The sequence below is a fragment of the Papilio xuthus genome, unplaced genomic scaffold (assembly GCF_000836235.2).
Source record: "Papilio xuthus unplaced genomic scaffold, Pxut_1.1 DF828177.1, whole genome shotgun sequence".
Taxonomy (NCBI): domain Eukaryota; kingdom Metazoa; phylum Arthropoda; class Insecta; order Lepidoptera; family Papilionidae; genus Papilio; species Papilio xuthus.
In genome coordinates this window covers 26,726-52,474 of record NW_013530472.1, presented here as the reverse complement: position 1 = coordinate 52,474, position 25,749 = coordinate 26,726, and the positions used below count along the sequence as shown (strand labels likewise).

General features: G+C 40.8%; 3 protein-coding genes and 1 further gene across 4 annotated transcripts in view; 2 read left to right on the top strand and 2 right to left on the bottom strand.

The window, feature by feature from the left end:
* The window catches only part of LOC106113583 (Ecdysone-induced protein 78C), a 7,890-nt gene extending 1,356 nt beyond the window's left edge, over nucleotides 1-6,534 (top strand). Inside the window, exons 2-8 of the mRNA XM_013306416.1 lie at nucleotides 3,185-3,315; nucleotides 3,405-3,546; nucleotides 3,801-4,262; nucleotides 4,687-4,835; nucleotides 5,318-5,431; nucleotides 5,656-5,835; nucleotides 6,316-6,534. Coding sequence (XP_013161870.1) covers nucleotides 3,185-3,315; nucleotides 3,405-3,546; nucleotides 3,801-4,262; nucleotides 4,687-4,835; nucleotides 5,318-5,431; nucleotides 5,656-5,835; nucleotides 6,316-6,534 — 1,397 coding nt within the window. The remainder of the gene's footprint in view (nucleotides 1-3,184; nucleotides 3,316-3,404; nucleotides 3,547-3,800; nucleotides 4,263-4,686; nucleotides 4,836-5,317; nucleotides 5,432-5,655; nucleotides 5,836-6,315) is intronic.
* A 4,426-nt stretch (nucleotides 6,535-10,960) lies between these two features.
* LOC106113875 (chromatin complexes subunit BAP18) lies at nucleotides 10,961-13,839 on the top strand. Its single transcript, XM_013306920.1, has 5 exons — nucleotides 10,961-11,441; nucleotides 11,926-12,017; nucleotides 12,303-12,398; nucleotides 12,528-12,672; nucleotides 12,928-13,839. Exons 1-5 carry the CDS (start codon nucleotides 11,421-11,423, stop codon nucleotides 12,967-12,969), a joined length of 396 nt encoding a protein of 131 aa, XP_013162374.1. The 5' UTR covers nucleotides 10,961-11,420; the 3' UTR covers nucleotides 12,970-13,839.
* On the bottom strand, nucleotides 11,235-11,990 carry p24-1 (transmembrane emp24 domain-containing protein; the record flags this gene model as incomplete). Its single annotated transcript, NM_001312085.1, is given in 2 exon segments — nucleotides 11,235-11,441; nucleotides 11,926-11,990. The product of NM_001312085.1 is annotated as a transmembrane emp24 domain-containing protein (mRNA).
* A 1,379-nt stretch (nucleotides 13,840-15,218) lies between the features above and the next one.
* Nucleotides 15,219-23,065, bottom strand: Lmx1a (LIM homeobox transcription factor 1 alpha). The gene is made up of 4 exons (XM_013306479.1): nucleotides 22,951-23,065; nucleotides 18,135-18,336; nucleotides 17,373-17,989; nucleotides 15,219-17,257 (listed from the first exon to the last, which is right to left on the bottom strand). The coding sequence occupies exons 1-4, from the start codon at nucleotides 23,048-23,050 to the stop codon at nucleotides 17,007-17,009; spliced, it is 1,170 nt and encodes a 389-aa protein (XP_013161933.1). The 5' UTR covers nucleotides 23,051-23,065; the 3' UTR covers nucleotides 15,219-17,006.
* Nucleotides 23,066-25,749: the final 2,684 nt, after the last annotated feature.

Genomic DNA, 25,749 nt, shown 5'->3' with positions numbered 1-25,749 from the left:
GGGGGGGGGAGGACAGAGCATAAGTCAATGACCCACCCGGCGCGGCGAGGTGTTGCGCAAGCGCCGCTCAGAGCGCTCCAGCAGCAGCAACACTTCTATTCGCTAGAGTGCGCTTTAACGCGAAACTTAAGGTTTGACATGTGATGACGCATTCCTTGCATGTTCTTAAATATTGTAAGTGCATTTTTACCAGCACAAATAAATATATTAAAAAGCTTTGAAATATTATTACTATATATATATATATATAAAACATATTATACAATAGTACATAAAGTTTTATTTAAAAAAAAATTAAATAAAAATCGGAGTCCTCATATTGAGCTCGGTTAGTTGGTTGGTTGGTAACTGTTTAGTCAGGAGACTAGTGTTTGCATCTATTGTAATATATTGTAGTCAACGTAATAGCTACATATATTGAATAGGTACCTGTGTAATCAATAAGAAGGCGGATGTGCCCGTAGACGTAGACAAGATGTTACCAACAGTGTTAGAGTACGTAGGAACATCAGTAGTATGAACGAACCTCATAAAAGACACGCGCCAAATAGTTACATTTTGTGTTATGTCCAACTAGCGAGATGCAGGGATCTGTGGCAACAGGCTTTATTATATTCCTTACCTCTTTTCCATTCTTTTCTGGTTGCAAAGGACAAGTCTGATAGAAGAAGAACAGGTTTTTGTAAATTACAAAAACTTAAAAAAATACGATTTTAAACTAATAGAAGAACGCGGTAAAAATAATCAGTAGCGCAAGCAGATAGCGGGTAGCAGGTAGCAGGAAGTGGGTAGCAGGTAGCGGGTAGCGAGGCGCCAAGTGCGGAGAGTATTGTTTGCTAGCACTGCCTTACATACTACTGAAATTCCCTCAAGATAAAGGATAAGTTTGAATTTCGAAGATCGTCATCAACGGGAACGGGATAGAGTACAATGAGGTGATAATGTAATGTGGTTACATGATAAAGGCGACGCCCGTGACGTGTAAACTTGCGCTGTGCAAGCTTACCGGTCTGCAGACATTCGCTGGAAAGCAATAATGCAATGGAAATAGGCGAATATCCTATAACATAGAATGAACAGAAACTCAGCATAGGGCTGCGCTGCGTGCGAGCGAGATGGACTAACGGTTTGTACAGGTTCAACGATCGACTCGTGCGCAGTTTGTTGAACTGCAATCGTCGCTTTGAAAACTTCTTAGGGCTGTGCAAATAACTTAGAATACGAACTAATGTATCCTAAAGTGATACTGTTAGAGCAATAAACGTCGTGACTCTTTACTCACTCAAGAATTGCAAAGGCAGCTGCAGCATTCGGCGAGCTAGAGACGAGAGTCTGGAACTCATATGGCTTTCGGCTGCACACTGGGCTCACTGTGTATAAAGCTGAGACGTGATGTCTTTATAAATATGGCTTAAAACGTCGTGACTCCTTTCACTTGCGATGTCTACGGTAAATTGCACATGTTAAGTGGCAAGAGCCAGCACCTAAGGTGCTAACCAAAAGTTAACTGCGGTGGATTAAGACATTCGGAGTAGAGGTGATGCTTAAATCTGTACTTTACTCTGCACTGAAACAGGCTCAGTCCAAAACTGTCGGCTGTGAGATCTTGAGATACAGAGATAAACAGATATGTTATCGAGCGCCGGCTGACTGCATGTGAGGTATCGGTCCAGTGGGGAAGAGCTTGCGCAACAAACATGGCGATGCCGCAACTCTGCTAATTTGACACTTACTATGTATACAAAACACTAAATTAGAAATTCTCGACCTATGCCTTCCTATAGCTATACTTACGATTGCCATTACTGACACAACATATATGTACCTTTGTTTGGCCTAGTTGTACTGCGCCATGTGACCGGACTTTCGGAACTAAGTTCCAATTTGCCAGTCTCATCAGATGGTAAGGTTCGCCGTTGTCCGACTTCGTCACGGGGGCAGTAATATAGCCGCCGCGTCGGCGCAATGGACCGTATCATAAAGAGGAAAGATTTGATTGTTTGTTTGCATTAAATACGCTACGAAACTACCGAATCGATTTGAAAATAATCTTTCACTGTTGGGAAGCTACACTGTCCTGGGGTGACATTGGCTATATTTATTACTAGATTTTTTAAATTCTACTATAAAACTAGTAATAAATAATCCTCAATAGTATAGCTTACCTCAAATTGATTGAACAGCATCGGAACTAATTATGGTGATAGTTTGGTGTGGTTAGTGATCTTGAGCAGCCCTGACGGTGTGGCGGCGCGCGGGGTGGCGGGGCGCGGGAATCGCGAGTCGTTCCGCGCTGAACGCAATTCGCGGAAGAAAGCACCACCCGGTTATGTAACTCGTTATTTATCGTCCATCTGCATGGAACGTCGCGCAGCCTCCGCCGCCCGCCGCCTGCCGCCCGTCGCCCGTCGCCCGTCGCCCGTCGTCCGTCGTCCGTCGCCCGTCGCCCGTTTTTGCCGCTTTTCGAAAATATGATCAATCGAAGTGAAATTGGGAATAGATTGGCATAAGTTATAATTTTTAATACTTTTATTATTTCGCCTTTTTATCGTTATAATGTTCCCGTACATTAACAACTGTTATACTTGAAATATACTTAATTTGTTTTATTCATAAAAACTTATTGTCTTGTGTTCATTGTCGAATTTATCTGAGGGCTGCATTACCGGATCGCCCAAATGTTCGTTTTGACTGTTCTTAATTTCTTTTTGGTGAGAATCCCGACGTAATTAGCCCACGTCGACAAGCTTTGGACTCTCGAAGTCCCCAAAGAGAGTACATATTTTTTAGGAGAAGATCACATCGGAGCATACCGCCAGCTGCTACAATTTGCTAAAATAGCAGGTCACCGTGTCCCTACACACACAAATAACTTCTATGTGCACAAGATAGATGGTACATCAGTTTCTTACTTTTAAAGACCGGAAAAAAGTATGTACAGATAAAGTATCTCTCTATATACATTCATTCCCGCCAAATTTCCTTCCCCTTTCAGTATCTAGTATATCCTTATCTTATTAAAAAAGGTTGGTTAGGGAGAGAGTACTGGATAGGCCTCAGACCCATCGTATCTATCTATTAGACGAAACGCGGAATTAGTTTCACTCCACGCTTCAGGGATAACACAGTTCTGCAAGTACTTTTCAGGACTTGTTATTGAATAATAGGTGATTTGTGATTGCAGTACAGGCTGCGGAGGGCGGAGGAGCGGCGGCGGGCGCAGGCGGTGCGGTTCGCGCCGCCGTTCCCTGCAGGGTGTGCGGCGACAAGGCCTCCGGCTACCACTACGGCGTTACCTCTTGCGAGGGCTGCAAGGTACGTACTCTCTGCTCCCTAACATTTGACAAGTAAAGTGGCGCGTTGTCGGCAAGCGCAGGGAATGAAAAGGGTCGGTCGTTTTGCAGGGCTTCTTCCGGCGTAGTATACAGAAGCAAATCGAGTACAGGTGCCTGCGCGACGGCAAGTGCCACGTCATCCGCCTAAACCGCAACCGCTGCCAATTCTGCCGCTTCAAAAAGTGCCTTGCCGTCGGCATGAGCCGCGACTGTGAGTACTTAATATGTCAGCCTCCGCATGTTAATTCTCTGTGCTCTGTTCCTAGCTCTTACTATCTAGCCTCACCAATTCAATCTGTTACTGATTACTTTATGTATATAACAAGCTAATCGTTGGCCACCACCACCACTAGGAATAGCATCCATGTATCAGGATGATATCGAAGTGATAGAAACTAGTGCCTTTTTGTGCCTACTACATAACATGTTATATTTGAATCTGGGATATTTTGTGCGTTTGTTCAGCGGTGCGATACGGTCGAGTGCCGAAGCGGTCGCGCGAGTGCGACACCATGCCTGAACTGGTGCATACAGAGAATGAGATGGGCGTAGGCGCAGCACCAGGCGTGGCACCAGGATCGGCACCAGGTGCGGCACTAGGCGCGGCACCAAGCGCGGCATCCAGCGTGGCACCAAGCGCGGCACCGGGCTCGGGAGCGGCAGAGCCTCCAGCCGTGACACTCGGTGGGGCTCGTTCTGAAACTAGTCCAGAGCCCAGAGCCAGGGAGGCTGACTTGGGTCTGGAGGCGAGGGCGGAGGCTGGGGTGGATGCGGATGCGGAGGCGCAGGGCGGTGGTGAGGAGCCGGCGCAAGAGCTGGCGCGGGTTGTGTTTGCCGCGCACTGCAATAACAACACATACACGGATGAGCTGCGCCGCTCCTTGTACAACCATTCTATCATTGTGCTCGACGACTTCGACAACGAAGGTTACTACATTTTTATTAACTTGTAACTGTAACTCGACTTCTTTCGTTTATTTTAATTAACACTAATAATGTTAACAGTGGTAGAGCCCGCTTTAACATGTTCGCACGAATTGTCCCGGCTCGCCCGGTGAAATACCACGACCACACAGAAGACAGGCGTCAAGTGGAAGCAATTCCGCGTACAGTCTGATGAGTGTGCTAATTCTAATCCTCTTTTCCTTCCCACCCTTTTCTTATAAGGAAAGGATGGAAAGCGGAAGTGGACATTCCGGATGAGAGGATGCATGGGAAGGGAAGATCTTTTCTTTCTGTGCATCCTCTCCTCCGTCGGTTAAAGGTAGGTCACTTCGCTATTTCACCGATTTCAGGTGGTCACTCGCTCGTTTGCCACCTTATGATATAAAAAAAATGTGTTAATTTAAAGGTGATGGAACAGGAAGCGGCGAGGCAGCGCTGCTGTGGCACCGACTGGCGGCGCGCATGACGCCGCATGTGCATGAGGTGGTCGGCTTCGCCAAGCGCCTCCCGGGCTTCTACGCTTTACCTCAGGATGATCAGCTTATACTTATAAAGGTAATGCTTACTCAGGTATCGTTTTTGAATCGTATCAGTGCAGGGCACCAGATAGAAAAAGAATATAGTCACATAGTTGTTTTTTGCTAAGCGATACAAAGGCTTCAGATCGCATCGCAGCGCGAGTGTCTGCAATTTTGTGCAATTTCAGCGGTTAACTCGAATCACTTGCGGTAATAGTTCCGTAAATATTTCTACGTGTATGTGGTGCGCTGGCTGCGGTAACATTGCTGTTAATTTTATTTAAATCATTATTGAATGTATTAGAAACTTTTTTCGATATCAATGATTCTTTACGCTATAAAAATATTGGAAAGAAATATTTTGTTGCGATATGTTGTGATGTTTGTTTGTAGCTCTGAGTTTTTACTGCCGAAATATATTGTCATCCCTCAAATTCTGTGTCGTTAAACAAAGGTAACAGTGTATTTGCGGACATTTATTTGAGCGCAGCTCAGCACAGCGATTCTTTTTTTTCGCAGCTGGGGTTCTTCGAGGTGTGGCTGACGCGGGCCGCGCGGCTGTCGACGCCTGCGCAGCTCGTCTTCGACGACGGCACCGCCTTCACGCACCACCACCTCGAGATACTTTATGATGTTAGCTACTACTTACTTATTTATCTAATCTTACTTATCTTATGATCTTTGGAAGTTTTTTAAATTAGGCATTACAACATTACGAGTCGTGACTGATGTGTATAAATGTTAGCAAGAAGTGATGAGGAAGGAGCCGAAACATACATTACTAACCGATACATAACTAATTATACGTGTATGCGACGAGACAAGGTACATGTAAGTGAGTTGCTTGTTTGACGCAGCATGAGTTCGCCGGGGCGGCGCTTGCGTACGTGGCGGCGCTGCGTCGGCTGCGCGCCTCCGAGCAAGAGCTGGCGCTGCTTACGGCGGGCTTGCTGCTCAGCCCACATCGCGCGCCGCTGGCCGCGCGCGACCGCGTTGCTCGTCTGCACCGGGCCCTCGATGACGCCCTTCGTCACCTCGTGAGCACATTCAAACTATTCCCTCTAACTTCCTACTGCAGTACAAAAATTAATCTATCAATTTAGTCGAAATAAATTTGAATAGTGGTAGTCGTCCGCAACAACAAAGTCTGTTGCATCAATGGTCCGCCCTCTCGCCCGGTGAAATAACACGACTCCAAGGAAACTGGCGGGAAGTGGAACTATCCCGCCATTTAGTCTGATGAGTATGCATACCTTTTCACCCGTTCCTTACAAGGAAAGAATGGGAAGGGGAAGTAGATATGGCGGAGGAAGGGACGAATAAGGAGGGCAACTATCCTCTTTCTTTGCGTCATATTCTTCGTTGACTAAAGGCAGCGGTCGCTCCGCTATTGCGTCGAATTCATGAGCTTGCAAAAAAGTATTTGGAATCATAACATAGGTTAGTACTTACCGTAGTTTAAAATATACGTGTACTGGCCATTCGATGTAAAGCGATGAAGGTACGTTGTGTGACAGGCGCGGGAGGGTCGTGCGGCGGCGTTCGCGGCTGCGGCGCGGTCAGCGCGCGCGTTGGGACGGCGGCACCACGAGCTGCTGTGGTGGCCGCGCGCGCAATGGCGCCGGCTCGCGCTGCCCGCGCTCTTCGCCGAGGTGTTCGACATACCCAAGGCCGAGGACGATAACGACGCCCAATTCCCCAGACTCGATACACACAACGCGCCATCTCTGAATTGAATCTCTCATTTAATTATTCCTCATTACTTAGTTATCTGTATTAAACTAAACATCGTTTGAATACTTCAATACCCGGTCAATTTAAATGATGAAACTACAATAATTCTTATAGAGCTAAAATTGCTGGCCTGTGATAACTGTGATAACTATCAATGCGTCAACACTTTCAACGGTACTAACTAATATCCTGCAATTGGTAGTCCTGTATCATAAGTAAGCACCTGCAAGTTTTTAAGGATAGTTTTATGATCTACAACTCAGTGTTAGATCTTTTTTTTTTCTTATAAAACTTATATCGCGCAACACCTTGAATATATTTTTTCCAAATGCGGGATCAACAGGTACTTTACAGTGTTCTAGTACAATGATATTGTTTTCTGATATTATTTCTACCAATTAAGTGTCAGCTATAATTACTTTTGTCGCTGGAATTATTGTAGCTTCACCCCTTAATGTCGCTAATCTTGACCAGACTTTGAAGTGGCAAACCACATTTACATATATTAAATATATCATCATGTATGTTACGGTAATGTACATGATATTATAGATGTCAACATTAGCATACCAAGCAGAAGTTAAGTTTATTTCGACTCCTACTTTAGCCGTAACATACACTTACATTTGATGCATTTAACACTCATCAGGTAGTACGTACAATATGCAACAATAGATATACCATAAACATACATTAATATTCAATTACATACATATTTACATATACATATACGATGTTGGAGTAAAATTAATGGATACATACAAGATTGCACTATGTACTTAGTTACTAAGTTAAATGTAGTTTCTGTAAATATATAAAATACCGGCTATATTCGGTATTCAATGTATATATTCCCCACTACACAGTCGCTAGACTAAAATAACTTTCATCAGAGTACAACATATAACATACGAAGCTCGGAATCGCCTTTCAAGAACTTATCTAACCATAAACACTATCGAATACATAAAAGGAATTCAGAAGCAGGGCTATGGAAAAATAAATGGCGACTTCAGAAGCCACCCACCATCAAATATATATGTGATACTTAAAGGACGGATCAAAAGCTTTGTGGAGATAAAACATTTATACTTATTTATTTATTTATTTTCAATAAATCGTAAATATTTGTAATTTTGTTATTTAAAGTAATGGCTATCCTTTATAAATGTTGCTTTCATAAATTTTGTATGAAAATTACAAGAGATTGTTACCACTAAGTATTTTAATTCATTTTTTACATGAATAACAAAAACAAGGCGAATGACTGTTATAGCTTTAAAAAAATTCGAACCAAAAATCTTGACGTACAAAATAGTTACAGCATTCCAAATGTAGGAAAATAAATTACATTTTAAGAAAATGTTTACTACTTTTATTATTATTTTGTTAATGGTAAGAGAATGAGACAACGGTGGCATAACGGTGACGATGACCAAATATTCCTCAACGAGCGAGCTCTTACCGATCGCATTGATTCTCTGGCCTTGCGGAGGGACGTCAACTCCCTCTGCATTTTTACCGCATTTACCACGGGGATATTATTGGACTTAAACAATTGATATTGAGGTTCTCTGCCTCCACAAAGCTTTCGATACTTCCATCGGGAATCAAAATGTATGTCTATGCAGTAGAAGAAGTCCAGTGATTACAGCTGTGCTTTGACTTATTTGCTTTCCAAAGATCCCCTGGATCGTTTGGGACTCTTCATATTCACGTTTAAATCAATTTTCAGATCTGCGAATTTTTGTCACTTGAATACTTTAATTTCACCGCATAAATATTTGAATCTCTTTAATAATGTTCAAGTGAGAAGTTTTTGCAACAGCGATTAGCATTACAATAGGAACATATTACGTTGTCGCCAGATTTAAGAAATTCACTCTGCATCCCTATAGATGTGTCTCAATCGTGTCAAGTTTTGTGTGTATGGGCGGGGGGGGGGGGGGGGGGGGTAGAAGAATGTTTCAGCGTGTGTTTGTCTTTCGTGAGTAGAATATGAACCAGATTTTGTCTCTAAATTAATTTTAGGAAAGCTTGTGATTGTTTGACTGTATGTATTACTGTATTACTGTAGTGTTCGTTGACTCGTTGACTTTTATGTAAATTAGATGAATGATTTAAATAAAACAGTTTGTCCTTGTTACAATCACTTTTGAAGATAAGTTTGTGATAAAGCACAAGTGTTTCTTCAATTTCTGATACTTCGAGAAACTTCAATAATATAAAAGCTGTTTTATTTTTACAAATGTCAAAGAAATGCAGAGTCGTGTGTCAGGAGCGCGAGCTCGCCACACGGAAATTCCTAATTTCTGCCTACCCACCTTGGTTATTCCCAATATTCTATGTGTATAAACCTCTATACGTATTAACAAAATTGAAGTGTCTGTGTGTATCGTATCGAATAAATAGATATATTTCGTACACATAATATATTTGCGTAACTGACAAAGAAAAAATAGTTTTTAAAATGTTTTTCCGTTTTTCTGTCTGTCCGCAAGGGCGCTTTTGTTCCGGGTCATGCAAGGAACGGTCGGGCAGATTTAAGGGGACTTTGAGGAAGTCGCTGGCGACTGCTAGTGTTGTAACAAGTGTATGTCTATGAATATATAGCACTTGTATTGTAAAATTAATTATTTATATCAGAGATAAATAAATCGATTATTTCCGTTATGTAAACTGTTAAAATGTCGTTAACAAATGCCACTATATATATATATGTTATGCTAAAAATTGTGTTGTTTCTTTTCATATTTGAGTTTTATAAATGTTGAACAAATTATTATAAGAACGATATGAATGTAGTTAGACAAAATTAAATATATCCTACGGACAACTGTGTCTTATTATTCAACATAAACGTGACGTGACGTGCTCTGCTCAAGCACTGCTGACTGCTATAATGATTTATAATCATCATCATTGTATTTGTATCATTGTTTAAATGAACAGATAGTATACAGACTGATGTTAGGGACATAGGATACTTTGTAACGCAACGGTTGTATACAGTTGTACAAGTATCGTCATTTTTACAATGATTATACAACCAATCTATCCAAGCCAAGGACAGAATTTCACGCGGAAGAAGTCGCGGCCACAGCCTAGCATAAATTAAATTTCAATGTTTCCCTTAGTTTTAGTATATAGTTTATAGTATTATTTTGGTAGATTAATTTTAATTTAATGTTTCCCTTTATATTCAAAGGATTTTAAAGGTCAAAGGTCAAATCATGAACTTTTCGTGATTTTCTGCAAGACGGTAAGTTTTGCCAATAAATTGTAGATAAACTATGTACATAAATGCATGAATACTTTTCCTTATCAGCCACCGTTTCTGAAATATAACGATATATAAACACTCAAAAATGTGTAAAAGTAATAAAAGTTTACCCTCGTGGGTGCAAAATTACAATGTTCCAAAAATATACTAAGTAAAATAACATAAAAATGAGCATTTCTCTTTTTTTTTTTGCATTAATAATATCATAAAGTTTGAGTGTTGCACTAGGAGAAGATTATTATAAAGTAGCAATGAAAAACAAATCAAAATTGTTGATTATAAAATTAGCTATTAAAACATTCTTAATAAATTTCTTAACCAAACATGATTTCTTCCACAAAAATAGATCTGCAGAGACTTATTGTCTTGCCTCTTTGTAGGTGGGTAGGCTTTGATCCTAAACAGAATACAAGATAAGCGGGTTGTAGCCCACTCTTGCCAGCCCGCCTCTAGCCTCTATTGATCTTTCTGTTAAAGCCCACCCCATAACCATAACTCATGGGGCTAGAACTTAAACAAGAAATTAAGGTTGGAAGTGTGTAATTCAACTCCAGTTCAAAAGTTCAGGTCACAGAGACTCGAACCGTTGAGCTGCTGATCCACAACTAAAATAGCAGCTCTCTGCTCATCGCGATGTATTATATCTAAGTGGGGCGAGGAACCGCAAGCTGCATGGTGACAACTGCCAGGTTCTAGTTGAGCTGAGCTGCGAGCCGTTTCTCTGATCTCTTTCACACATGTGAACCGTAAGCTGATCTGCAGGTCATCAATTTTAGTTGACTTACCCATATTGGTTTGATTTACCTAAGTATGTCATGTATCTTAATGTAATTCCGTACTACTAGATGGCGCTTTGGTGGTATTGTATTGGAGACAGACATCAAAAAGTCGTAATAATATAAAATCGTTCATTTTACACATAAGTTTGTAAAAAAATATAATAAGAAAAAATTATGCAGAGAACTTGAAAGAACTAAGTTTATATTTTTATTTTGGGATACCTATAAAGGCCCAGACATAACTATAGCCCTAATAAAGTTTTTTTATTACGTCTATGGCAATTTTGGGATCTGTCGTCTGTCGTCCTATAATTTTTACGTGTCTGTGGGTCGTTGATTTGATGAATTCACTTATGATACTGACTAGGTTAAAAGCCGTGACATTTTGTGCCTATGTGATTTTCACCATATTGGCGCCGATGGTTGCGTTTGTCATCGGTGTTGGAAACTCAAACTAATCCTCACACAAATAGAATTGTTAGTTTGCAGTAACTTCAACTGGGGCTTTCGTGTGGATCCCAACTAAATCTTTGACTGTAAAGTAGCGACCTATCCATAGAATATCAGTGGTTGGGTGATCAGAACCAATTCAAAAATTTACTTCAGTAAATTACAGTTTATCATTAACATTTTCGAGCTGCTGTAATTAAGATATAGTCATAGTGCGTGTTGCAGACTTTAGAAATATTTGTTTGCTTACTTCTTTTGGATTGTGTGCGCACAATTAATTTTGTATTAAATTTTCACTTGTCACTTGTTACTACGTTTAACTTCGAAGGCCACCTAAAAACCAAATCGAGATCTTAGACGAAGAATCTACCAGACAATGAGTGATTCCGCATTGAAGGCAAGTCGAATATTTCCTTGAAATTAGTCTAACTATAATTACAATATTCAAATTCAATAAATATACCAATGTTGAATGTTCCAATACATTTATCGATTAAGCAGATATTGAGGCACAGAAAGAGACCTTCTCAATATGAGGTCGCTGAATTTACATGTGTTTGATTTTCCATTATTCAATTTAATTCAATTTTCAAAACTAATATTTTAAACAGAACAAAATGGGGGAGCCATTTTGTTTGTTGAGCCTGTTTAAAAGCATAAGTTGAGGGAGCCGCCCTCGCCACACGGTACACTTAATTTGTGATAAGAGAGTGAGACACAAATTTATAAAATATTAAATTTAGTTTGAAATGACATAGAACATTTTGTATGTCTACAAATAGTAAAATCCTGCAGATAATGAAGGGGATAAAATATGAAGTATAACAAATTTAATTTAAAGCAGTTGCCAAGAAGGTTTTAATGTATAATTTTTATTGAAGCTGTCGCATATATTCTGGGAGGCGGGTGCGGCATTTGGCAAGCTGTCGGAGTTGACCCGGGACATGCACAACTTGAATGATAACCAGACAAGGTACAATTACTTTAACAATATACTTACACACCACTTATCTCTTTTTTTTGTGTCTTTCTTGTCTTGACATGTGTCCTACACACAAATGTCAAGTACCATTACCACTGTTTATGTTAAATATGTGGCAAAAACTGATCATTTCCAAACAAAAATATTTTATGAAGTTATAAGTTTAAATAGCACAAGTACTTATACTCTTAAAAAAAAAATTAGAATAATCTCCACTAATAAACAACAATACAAATTCATTCTTTACACTAATTTCCAATTTGTTTTGAGTTACAGATGGAACGAGGAGGAGGTGGAGATGCTGCGTGCTTGCGTCCACCGCTTTGCCATTGATCTGCACCAGCTCAGTCTGCACATTAAAAGCAAAACTATGTTAGTTTTATATTACCTATAAAATGAACAAGTCAATATAGTAAGATGAGTCACTGATTGACATGTCCCATTCACAAGTTATAAATAGTGATTCTTTCTCTGATTCTGATAATATCTGCTATGTTACAGTGAGCAAATCAAAAGAACTTTAAGGAAGAAGGCATTTGAAGATGCTGGCATTCCTCTGCCAGAGACTAACGCTCCTTCTGAGTCTGAGCCGGAGCCCGCCTCCACTGCCAGCACAGAGCCCAGCGACTTCTCCTCGGAATCTGAGGTGCAATTACACTTTGTTTTTGATGTAGTCCACATTATAAGCTTAATACAATTTGAGGTCTTGTTGACATTATGCACTTCATTAGCTTACAAACATGAGCGGAATTTAATATATTTTTGTTCATTTGTTTTATTGAAAGTTTAAGAGTGGTGTTGACTTGCAGTTGTCGGCTAGTCGTGCTGCACGTGCAAACTCCTCCCTCAGTATTGTTATATATAATAGTTATGATATATACAATTGTCTTGTTGCTTCCAGAGGTGGACAGGCAGCAGCGAGGAGGAGGAGGCATCATCCTAAGTCATCTGCCATGCCATCTGTACCATCTCTCTCTCTGTTTCTGTATCTCATGGTTTACTTTCCCATGTTAATTTATATTTTAAGTTAAATATATAGCTCTAAGTGATTATGTGAATTATATTCAATGTAAAAGTAAGTTAGGAAAGGTTTCTTTACCTTCATTAAATAAGAGTTGAATTATTTAAATATGGTCTCATATACAATAATGATTTAGCAGACGTTGTCTGAGCTGAAGTGAGGCGCGCTGCGTCACTCGGCTCCGGCGACCTCATGCAAACTATGTACATTCCACTTCACTCCTCCAATGTCTAGTCTCCAATGTAACCAATTATTTATTTAGTTATTAAGTAACATGTGGATAAAAGTTCACCGACACAGCTCTTCTCTCCCGCGCAGCCAACGCACAACTTTATCTCTTACAGTGAGGTCTCATAAAAGATGTATTATTATATTTTTCAAATATCTTGGTGGGCCAAAGTGAAGCGGTATGCTACACACCTACACACCGAGAGTTGTGTTCTGCGCAGTGACCATCCAAGATATAGGAAAGCTATAGTAACAATAAAAATGATTTTCTAATAGTTATTTTGCCTAACCTGTAGAGTACATTTACATCAAGTACCAAAAGAGGACGAAGAGAGAGCGTTGAACGTGTGTCTGTTCAGTTTAGTTTAGTTGCGGCACATCCGCACCTTGTTGGTGTGCGCCATGTTCCTGTCTTTGTTGCTTGCGGGCCGCCTCTGTTTTTATTTTAAGTTAATGCATTATTTGATCGTGTCATTTTACACTTTTACTAAACTCTCCATTATATGTAAAAATTTATTTTAACTTACAAAAATGTTTATCTACTTTTTGTCATTTGATTTTATTAAAGACTGTTATTTTCAAAACTAGTAATTTGTTGTTTTATTTTATTATAATATTTAGTAGTTGCTCAATGTCATGGCAAATAAAAAACAATTCTTAAAACTTTGGAAGTCATTAAAATGAAATGATAGCTCGTGTATCATTGAAGTCCTGCCTGTTACTTCAACTGTCTGATGTTAACATGAGTTAGGATGACTACTCGTATACACAAACATATTGATTGACACTCACATGGAAAATGATTTTGGTCGGGCGTGTGTGTGTTGTTCGTCGTGTGATGCGGTGTCACCTCACATGTTTCATACTATCGTTGTACTCAATATTTAAAATAACTTTTGACTGCGATTCCGTCCGATTGAAATTAAAATAAAAAAACATATCAAATAACCTGTATGTTCTTCCAGACTATATCATATCTGTGCCAAATTTTTCTGGGGATACCTTCTAACAAACATACATCTATCCTTCCAACCATTCATCTAAACTTTCGCATTTATAAGTAAAATATCAATTTTAAATATATGGACGGAAAAGAAAGTTGTAACTATTACAATCATCTAATATACAACAGTGTTGAAAATATTGACAGTATAACTGATCTGATCTAGTGTATATGATGATGATGATGATGATGATCCCCCTAGATAGGTAGATATAGTTTGCGACCGGCCTTAGAAAAATAGCCCAAACAAAGGCTATAAAACTTTGCACCGATCACGCCTCAGGTGGTTAACACCATGGAGATAATATATTTTTTATGACAAACTAGCGGCCTAAGCTGATAATTTTCATATCTTTGTTAATTATTGCATTCCTAATATATTTCATTCGATATTAAAATTGTATTTGGTGTCGTCGAAGCCTGGTCTGTAATATAATATGTGGACGTGACGTTGTCGAGCTACACCGAAGAGGCTCCAGACACAGTGCATTTTGTGTTAAGACAAGATTCGTAGGAGCCGTGTGAAGCGATGAGCACGCTGCGGACGCCGCTCGCCGCGTGACATCTCGTGCAGTGGTTACATAACGCGCGCTGTCCAGAGTCCAGCTTCGTACGCTGATCACAGATAACGTGTTTTTGTGCACAATTCGGACGAGATAAGAGGGTCGTCCAATAATCACGTGATTTTTTTTAGCAACTTTTGGAAAATACTTAAATAATAATAATACGGTTGCGGTGCGGTGCGGTGATGCTGATCCTGCGCTGCTGACGACGACGTGTTTGCCGCGTGAACTACGCGTCGTGCCGCTGTAACGTCACCGCACGACAAAGTTTTCCTAATATTCATGTATTCATATAATAATTGTTTTAAGAAATAAAACACTTTGGTATTATATTACTCTCATTTAATTTACATAAATTTATAAAACTACTATCCCTACTTTTTTTTCTAAATAAATAAATAATATATTTCACTGATCACGTCGTTGACTAGACAGACACAATAATTACAATACATATTATGTATTAATAAACGAAATGTTTAACATTAATCGTTGCTTTCTGAGACCAATATGACTGAATAAAACATGACCTCGTTACTCTTATTATTCATCTTTAACAAAACGGAGGTAACAAACAATAGTGACAATATTTTTACAGGGATAAATCGTTTAATGTGTAATTAGAGATGGAATCTAAATTAACATAAAACATATTTACATTTCATACAAAATTTCCACACAGAAGGCATTTACATTTTTGCATTCATATTTACAATATAAATAAAATCTTTGTTATTAAGCTATTGATACTTTGTGCAACACTTTTTAGCTCGATATATAGAAAGGAAACAATAATGTGAAGTGTTTCTGCGCCTTTTTAGCAGCGTCTATGTATTACCTTGCTCTCCACTACACAACATTAAACGTGTCACAAACTTTACCTCAATTACTGGCGTGTAAACTTATCCAATAATGTATTTATAAAAATGAGAATTATTGCAAAAAAATATTATGTTACGTTTGAAAATAATTAATTGGAAGTCAGTTTTTCTTTTTTTTGTCACTTTACCTATATTGTCATGGACATTTCAGCTGCATGTATTTCACTAGCAACCTCCCCCCACCCCCTTGCCCCTTTACCTCTGCGCCTTTACCCCCGTAAGCCCATGTCCTTGCCTCGACATATATACGTGTTCGCTCCTTAACATTATGACAACATCAAATGACTAGAAACATCGATCACTTATATATTTAAAACATTTTGTAAAACCGGTACAGCGTACAAGTTAATTTGAATTCCAGTAAGTAGCTACCCGCCTTTGTTAGTCGCATTTCTAATTTAACTTTTACGTAAGATCTAATATTTACATAAGATTACTCCACATTTCCATCGTATTATTAAAATAACCGAACTTTCTCAAACAAATCTTGTGATATACCAACCCTGTCATGTAGGAGCCGCAGTCTCCATGGTGTTCTACCACAAAACATCAAAGTAAAGTGTGGGTCGAGCACGTGGGATATTGTGTCAATCGCTTTAGTATGAGATTTGTTGGTGTAGTTTACTGCCGACAGATGCGCTGCACACATTTTAATACAAATTTAATCAATGACTGAGGGAGGTTATCTAGCACTTATCATGTGCGCGCCGCGCCCACCCGCCATGCTTTCATACCTCGACGACAATCAACAATGTCAACGCTATGACAGCTTATATATCTTTAAAATGACATGACATGGCGAGGTGTTCTATGTTTCTGGTCAGGCTTTTATGAAAATGTTCATTTCATGTTTGTTACATGCGCATACTGTATTATGTACGGAAATATTTACATTAGGTGTTTGTTGTATTTTGTCTGTATCGATATATAAAATTGGTGATTTAACAGATTACTTGTGCGCGGAAGCTTTACCGATGAGCTAAAGACGTGAGGCGTTAACTGATGGCGGTACTAAGGCGAGGAACGTAAGCGAGTTGCGGTTGGATGATAGTGGGTAGGAGAGTCATCGGTAAAGTTTCTGCGCGCAGCTACATTCGGCATTAATTTGCTTAGATCAAAGTGCGGGAAATGAGCAAGCAAGGCACACGATGTAACTTACTACACACTTCTACAACTTTGCTTATGTGGAAGCCTCTTAGCTTGTGGTTTCGTTTTACCCATGAGATGAACAACCGCAAAGGAACTTCATGGTGTGGTTGCGGCAGCGCCGGCGTTGCAGTTAAATCAGTGGTCCGTGCTGAAGTAAGAGTTTTGCATGAGGTAGAGTTTGTCGATGGGGTTGACGAGGGCACCGGCGCCAAGGTTGAGCGGCTCGTGCGCGGCGTGTGCCGGGTGCGCCGAGTGCGGGTGCTGCTGCACTTCGAGGTTCTGCAGGCTGAGGGTATCGGAGGTGCCCTCGTCTAGTTGGTCGAAGTTGCTGCCGTCCAGCGATATGTCGGAGCTGCAGAAGCTATCGCCGGAATGAGCAGGGTAATCTGAAACCAAAAAATATTAACTGTGATAAGTATATCGATGCTTCGTCTACGAAAGTAGGAGTCGAACTTATGATTTTGATTTAATCATAGAAATGCAATACTTTAAAAATCTTACCATCTGGCGAGTAGGGCAGGTTCGGGTTCAATGGTTGACTTGAAGCCGAATAGGAACTATCCATTCCCAGATAGTTGCCGTGTTCACTGGATGGCGACTCTTGCTTTATATTCTTTTCATCTTTATCTTTGTCTTTTTCATTGTTTTTATCGCCTTCCTGTTTGGCTTTTCTTTGAATCTTTTTCATTTTGGCCCTCTGGTTCTGGAACCAAACTTGCACAACTCGAACGCTGAGGCCGGTGTCTTTGGCGAGCGCTTCTCGCACTTTGCGGCACGGCTTCGGGCTGACTTCGAACGATGCCTTGAACTGCCTCCGCTGCGCGGACGTGAGGATAGTGCGGGGTCGCTTGGGGCCACGCCGGCCGTCCCGCGGCCGCTCCGAATCGTCGATGATCATATCGTCTTCCGCGTGCTGCATCAGGTACATTTCTTTCTCGAAGTCCTGCCTACAGAATATCTGGCCAGCCCTGATGACGTATTGCTCGCCCTTCTGCAGTGGCTGGCAGCACATTACGCACACGAAGCATTGAATGTGAAACACGTGCTGCTGCGCGCGCATCACCATCTCCTGCGGCAGCAGCCGGTCCCCGCACCTCGTGCATTTCACACCGAACAACCTGGGACAAGGGAAATTTAAATAAGTGAAAAAAGCTGTAATTAAAGGAAAATAGATTTTCGCAAAGCAGCTCGCGACCGCTACGCTACAATTCGCTATAAAATGTAACAGTTAAACGCAACAGATTAGAGTTCGCGGCTCATTACCTATCGTAGTCTGGCTTGCAGTAGAGCTTGGCGTTGCGTGTGTAGCAGGAGTGTGCCAGCGGGCAGCCGCACACGCAGCAGCCCAGGCAGTGCTCGTGCCAGGAGAGCTCGCCGACGCGCATCAAGAACCGGTCCTGGATCTTCTGACCGCAGCCCTCGCAGATCTCGACGATCTTCTCGCGCTTGATGCTCGCGCTCAGCTCTGTCGGAAACGAATCCCTCGTGAGTAGCGGGTGGACAATCCGCCGCCGCGCCTCCACATTCGCCACTTTACTTACATCTTATATAACGCTCGCTTTACACCTTTATACAGATAAATAATATCATTGGACTGTCTGTATCTCAGATAACTAATAAATATTCAAATTTAAATTTGTCTTTGTCCGTCCGCAATTTAGCGTTTCTTGCTTGTAATGTCCTAACTGGATGGACCGATTTTCTTGGGGCTTTTAATGAAAAGTAGCCTATGTATTCGAGATGATAGGAAACTACGAAGTGATAGCCGAAAAAACAAATTGCAACAAGCGAAAGAGAAGCGGATACGTATCCGACATTAATTGAGCAGAGGAGAGGTTGTACAAAAAAGGCCATTTTCCTTTGCTGTACATTCTCTCCCCTGTTTTTTTTTTATTTCCAATTCTCACCTTGACCTTATTACAAAGGAGTGGGCAGGTGGAGAGGATTAAAATTTGTCTCCGCCATATATATTATATATTTCTTTTTTATTTTCTAGTTATAGGGTTTTTTAACGAATAAAACATGACAACGCATCATGCGCGTGATGTTGTCATCACTGAACTATATGTATACATAGAAGATTACCTTCATCAACTGCAAATACATGTAATATTCTGCAGCATAATGATAAAATATGTTTAAACAAATGAATATGTTGAAATCATATTTATACTAACTATTACTTACTATTCACGATTACAACACGAAATAATGATTAATTACAACTAATTCCTTTATGTAAATACCTCCCTCTAACTACCGGGTTACCGCACCGGGATCCGTAGAGCTACTACGGATCTTGATTAAATTTAGCACAGATCTAGAACACTGTCCGGAACTAGTCTGGAAGAACACATATGCTACTTGTTAAGTGTGTGTTTACTTCTGCGTGGAGAGTCGCACGCGACAGCTAGTAAGTTGCAATTATAATCTTTAACATTAAAAATGCGAACTTGGCTGAATGTATGTTTGTTAGAAGGTATCTTGATGACGACTCCACGTATGTTTGTATGTAATTAGATATAGATGTAGAAGAGGAGGGATGTGGAAAACCTCATACACTCTACTCTACTCTACTCTACCTATGAATCCAGAAATATTTGCTACTGCGGTGTTCGCACTGTGACATTCTTTTGTTTTCACACATTTATTGATTAACTCTGCAACATAAGATATGTTGAATTGAAAATGACAGGTGGACCAGGGTGGACCAGGGTGGACCAGGGAACAAAGTCATAATAGCAATAAAACAAAACTAAATCAACCTGATTTTTTTAAATTCCGCTCGCACAAAGTCTCGTGCAAAAGCTATGCATATATAAATGCAACTAACGTCGATTTTATACATATTGTGTAGGGTGCAGTATAGATATAATCATATGGTGTAGGGTATCAAGTTATAAGAAAAGTTAAAAGAGTTAATGTATAATAACTCTTAAACGGAACGAGATAGATTTTTTTTTAGTATTTTTCCCCATTTAGTTATCGATCTGGCTATACACCATTACTGTTTTACCGTTGAATTTTTGGCTACTTTGTATATTGTCAAATAGGCCCACGGTTTTATCTGTATTTCCTTATCCAAAAAAGGATAAAATGATGGAAGTATTTTGTCGCTGAGGGTTGCGGCGTACGGGGTTCGGGGCGCTGTGTACGGGACGAGGGGCGCCGAGAGCGCCGCATAATAAGCGTCTATGAAACTCGGATGTCGGTCCCCCAGTTAATTCGGGATATATCTAACTATAAGCTTAAGAGCAAGACCGGCGATGCGACGAAAATATCAGGAGAATTTCAGACGCTCCTGAGACGCTGGGGGCACGCCCAGGGGCGGGGCGGGACGGGGCGGTGCCGTCGGGGTCACACCCGGGAACAAGATGTCGGCGGGCACCGAACGCGGCCTATCCTGCTGTTTATTGATGTCCCAAAAACAGGGCCGTCGGCGGCGCTGCGAACCGGTCCCCTCACTATTCTCATAGCTGGGAACTTAAAACCGGTAAATCTATATATTAGGTCGATATTTTATACTTATTATTTTGCATGGGATTTGCGTAGGCTACGCGCAGCCCTAAACAAACACCTCCGTTAGCTGCTTCATTATGACAGTGAGCGTGGCCGTAACACTGTCCCAGCACAGCCATTGTCGTAGCGTATTTTGTTGACTTGCACAAACATCAACACGACATCGGAAGATGGCACATGTAAGGCGAAAATCAATTTAAATTCGTTAGGGAGGGTTTGCTTGAGATACATTGAAGTAACACAGTTAATATAGTGAGGGCGAGTTGTTCGTTCGTTATCTCCGCAGCGGGATGGATAAGATAAGGCAGTACGTGCGCCCGGAGCGGCTGACCTTCCGATATCTTTATTAATTATATAAACTTAAAGCGCACACGTTTGTACGTTTGTGCGTTTGTGCGCTTGTGCGCCTGTTCTGTTGTAATCTCGGGTACTATTTGCTTCTACTTTTCTGTAACAATGGACAGCGGTAAGCTGCGCCTAAGGTCGGTTTGTTTCAGCTTTCAACAGTAACTTCACTAGTAACATGTGTCTAAGTAAAATCGATGATCGAGAAAACTCAGTCACTTGATGTATTGTCTCCTTTAACAATAAAGTATAAATACATATTGTATTTGAATGTCTTTCAGCTACTTTACAGGAATTACAATAAGCTTTAACAACTCAAGTTATCTATGCATACGTGAATTTATATAATTTGGGTGTTATAATACATATGTAGGACAACTGTATGGCCGCTTTGTATTTATCCGACATGTTCACATTGTCGGATAACACGAGTTTTTTTCCTCTATAAAACACTTACAGCGATTCAATAATGAAACCTTTGTTTATATGTTGCTTTTTACTGTCGCAAAAATATTAAAATGTACAAAAATATCAAATCTGCGGACTTATCTGAGTCGGTGAGACAGAATTTACTAGCGCGGTAAGTTGTGTCGTTACAAGTATATATAAAAGTTATACAGCTATTGAAAATGTATAGAAGCGCGCACATTACACCGATTTTGTATAGCTAATGTCATTTTACTTTGACCAACCTGTATTACACTGCGACAAGGATCATGTCACATTTTTTTACATTCACGAGGTCGCTAATGAGTTATTGTAATCTAGTGTCACTTACATATGTCCCACGGCTCAGATAAGTTTGTGCGTCTATATGGCGATATGTAAAAGATGCCGCTCGCGACTGTTCCTCGCGCCCTACGGCCGCGCCCCGCGATTTTTCATTTGTAATAATTAATCACTTGTTAGCGTTTAGCTTCCGGCCCGCTGGTAAGTTGGGAAACCTTACTTAATTCAAAATTTGAAGGCCCGTTACATATGAACAGCTTCAGTCGGCACTCGTGGGGGCGGGCGGCAGCATCGAGCAGTTTTAGCGGCGACAATCCCGACAGTGCGTTTACGTCGGAACTGTGTCATATTTGAGGCTTTCATATGCAGCGATCGTTTGATCGATATCGTCATATCTATATGTAGGTTTTACTTTAGATGCGTACTGTAGTCACACTTGTATTTATTTATTTCATATAAAGAGGTGGCAAATGAGCAAGCGGCCACCTGTATAGCAAAGCGATCGCTGACCATAGACTTTCACAATTGCAGATGCGTTTCCCACTTTTCATCGACGAAGGAGGTGACGCATAGAAATAAGATATTTCCGCTTCCTAGGTGTCCCTTTCCAATCTCTTCTTTATAAGACAAGGGTGGGAAGGAAAGAGGACTAAAATGAGGCCTCTGGCACACAGGTACACTCTTCAGACTGTACGCGGAATGACTTCCACTTGACGGCTGTCTCGTGAGTGGTCGTGGTATAGCAGCGGGCCGATGTCTATGTGAACTATCAATTGCTCACTCATTGATGTCACGCTCATAATTTAAATCATAATTCATGATAAAAGAGTTTTTTTTATTATTTTTGTTTGAATATAGCTTTATACACTTTTTCTTCGCATTCACTTTAACCGTGTCGAATTTCATGTGCAGCTGTTTGCGCAATCTTTTTTAATTCAATAATTCATCTACGACACTCTAAGTACATGTCATGTCAACACAAGCGGTCGCCCGCGACTTCATCAGCCAGAACTTAGATAAAAGGTAGCCTATAATATGCCCGCGTTCATCAGCTCCCTTGCCATCAAAGCCCCGTTTAAATCGGTCTAGCCGTTCCTGGGCTTACCCGGAACAAATGCAGCCTTGCGGACAGACCAGACCAATATCTGTACAATTTTAAAGTTTTATCTGTACTAATTTTCGTTATCAGCTACGCAATTTCATCATGTATTGTTTAAATATTACATACAGACAATACATTTATTTTAATATGCTTAGACTATTACTTAAATAATACGTAAATAAATAAAATTCATCAACAAAAATGTTAAGGTCAATTATTTCAAATATCTCCATGATTTTATTAAATTAATTATTATTACAAAGCCACATAATAAATTGATACGCAAATACATGATTTATTCTGTAGATATGAGCAATAGTTAACCAAACAAACACCGGTCATAGATAACTTTGCATCAAAGTAATAGAATATGTGTGAACGGACCTGTTCTGGCGGCGCAGGCCAGGGCCGGCGCGCCCTCCGGCAGCAGCGCGGCGCCCACCCCGGCGCCCATGCTCGCGTACAGCTCCAGCATCCTGTTCATGTGGCTCACGGCGCTCGGCGCGGCGCGGCACTGCACGACACAGCACGTCACGGCACGGCGCGGCTTGGCACGTGGCGCACGATGCGCCGCCGCCGATACAATGCCTCGGCAGCCGCGGCCTCGGCGCGACCCTCTCGCCGCGGCCGCCGCCAATGGCGAGCCTCCACCCCGCAGACCCCGCCCACACCCGAGCCGTTGCACAGATCGAAGCTTTTAATATCGTGACGCCGCGACGCCGCAACGCCGATCATTACACAATTTTTGTCGACTGAAAAAAAAAATAGAGGAGGCTGCGCGCCCGATCACCTCCACGAGATGAGATCGAGCAACAGCGCCTAGTTCTGTCGGGCGGGAGGGTCGGCGGCGAGGGCGGGCGGGGGCGGGCGGGGGCGGGCGGCAAAGAGTTTCATTACACGGTTACCGCGTGTCGTTTGTCCCGCCCGGCACGTTTGTTCGGCGTGCACCTCTTATTAAATTTCCTACCTAACAAAAGATATTTAAAATTGAAGTGTACCTAGTCCATAAATAAAATATATATGTACCTACATATGTAGTTATATAATAGTACAAGTTTTATATTTGAATAGAGAAGTCAGGAGACGGGTGTCCTGTCGTGGCAGAGGAGAGGTCCTGCAAAGAAACTAATATTGTTCCCGTCCTTCGTGGCGAGTATTGCGTTGCGCACTCCCCGTACACAAAACTTTGAATTATCGACGCGAGTAATCGATTCTGTTCGTTATATATATATAAGCATAGCATACTTATTAGACTACATCTCAACTATATATCGACGTCGCGTTTACCAATCTTTATGACATCGTATTGTGTAAGTCGCTTAGCGACTAAAATCGCCGGGTTCCGTAGATTTATGTAGCATCGTGTACCAAGGGCCTTATATCGAAAGGCGGCGACTTATGTAGGTGGAGGCGAAGTTGTCGAGCTCGTTGTGTAGATTCGCTCGTAGGTGTCCGGTAGCATACGCATGTCGATGTAGGCGATTAAGTATGTTACTTCCACGATCACTTAAAATTCCCTTCGTACAAAAGGCAACCTAAATCTTCGAAACCGATATTGTGTCCTTGAGTGCCGGGGATTTCGTAGCGCGCGCTTCCTCGACTTAAATTCCCAATTCGGTGAGTTCAGGCATAGCGACTATACGGCTGACGATGTGCGAGTAAATATAACAAATGGCTTTGGCATTGACAGATAGAAATGTTAACGACGCGTGCCTGTGTGTGCCACATCTATGAAATGCGTATCAAACCGTCCATCTCCGGTTTCTCCAGAGTTTATTTATTGCTTTGTATACGAAGTAACCTTAGTTATTTAAATTCAAATTGTATATTCAACGTATAAATCCTGTAAATAAAGAAAACGCTGCGCTGCGCTGTTACGTAGCTGCGTCTACGATTAGGCTACGGCCCTACGAAACTGCGCGGCGCGGTGTCTACTGAACCACTGGATCTTCCGTGTTTCAAAAGACCCAATGTAACTAATTCGGTTTATCTTCCCAGAATCGTATGGAAGGGTGACTCTTCCCTCCGCTCCCGGGTACCTCTTCTATTGCCAATGAAAGCTTATTTGTTATAAGGCTTTACGTTGCACGCGACTTTCTCTGCCTAGAATGAAATATTAAAATATATTTTCTCTTCGCAAAATCTGTATTAGTAGGCGGACTTCAAAACAAAGGCATTTGCGCTATCCCGCTTCCGCTGTGCCGTTCCTCCCGCCACATGCATGCTGTTAAATTCTGAAGTTGAACATACAAGATATAGGTGTGGAGTAATTATTTATATTTTTTACAAGAGATGAGAGAAGGGGGCCGTGAACAGGTGATGTCGCTAGCTGCTGCAGATGCCTTTCTGAATTCTTAGATACGCTTAGTTTGTTACTTGTAGATCCGGATACGCTTGTTTGCTTCTTGAAGGACCCTTACTCGTACGGCTTTTGTAAATATCAATATATATATATATATATATTTTGTATTCTTAAAATTGTGTATTGTATCCGGAGATAAAAATAAAAAATAAATGAAGAAATAATTAAAAAAACATGCAACATTTCAACTCGAAGTCATTCGACGACGATATGCTATTACAAAAATATTTTAATAATATTATATCATGTTAAATACCTAAATAAAATTCATGTGAAAATATTTAAAAGACTAGTTGTGCCCGCGACTGCGTCCGCGTGAAATACTGTTGCTACCCGAAGCATTATTTTAATTACGTGGGCTACTTATTTAACTAACACTTATAGTACAATAACAAACAACATAAACATATATATTTCACAAAACATTTCAGAACAAGCAGCATTCAGAACCCACACATTCACAGTTAAATATTTATAAACATAAGTTTCAACCCCTTTTTCACGTTAAAAAAGTAGCCTATGTCCTTCCCCAGGCTGTCGTCTATCTGCGTCTAAGAAAGACAGACAGACTGACAGAGTTACTTTCGCATGCATAATATTAAGTAAGTATAAGTAGTTTGACGCAGACTACTTCCCAATCGGGAAAAATGTACATTTTCCGCGAGAGATAGATTTCCTGCATTACTAACCAATATAAGAGTTACCCCGGTAATATCCCGGTAGTATCATGCGGGAATGGAATATAAGACGTATCCTATGTTATTAAATTACATCTACATATATATATATATATATATATATATATATATATATACATATAT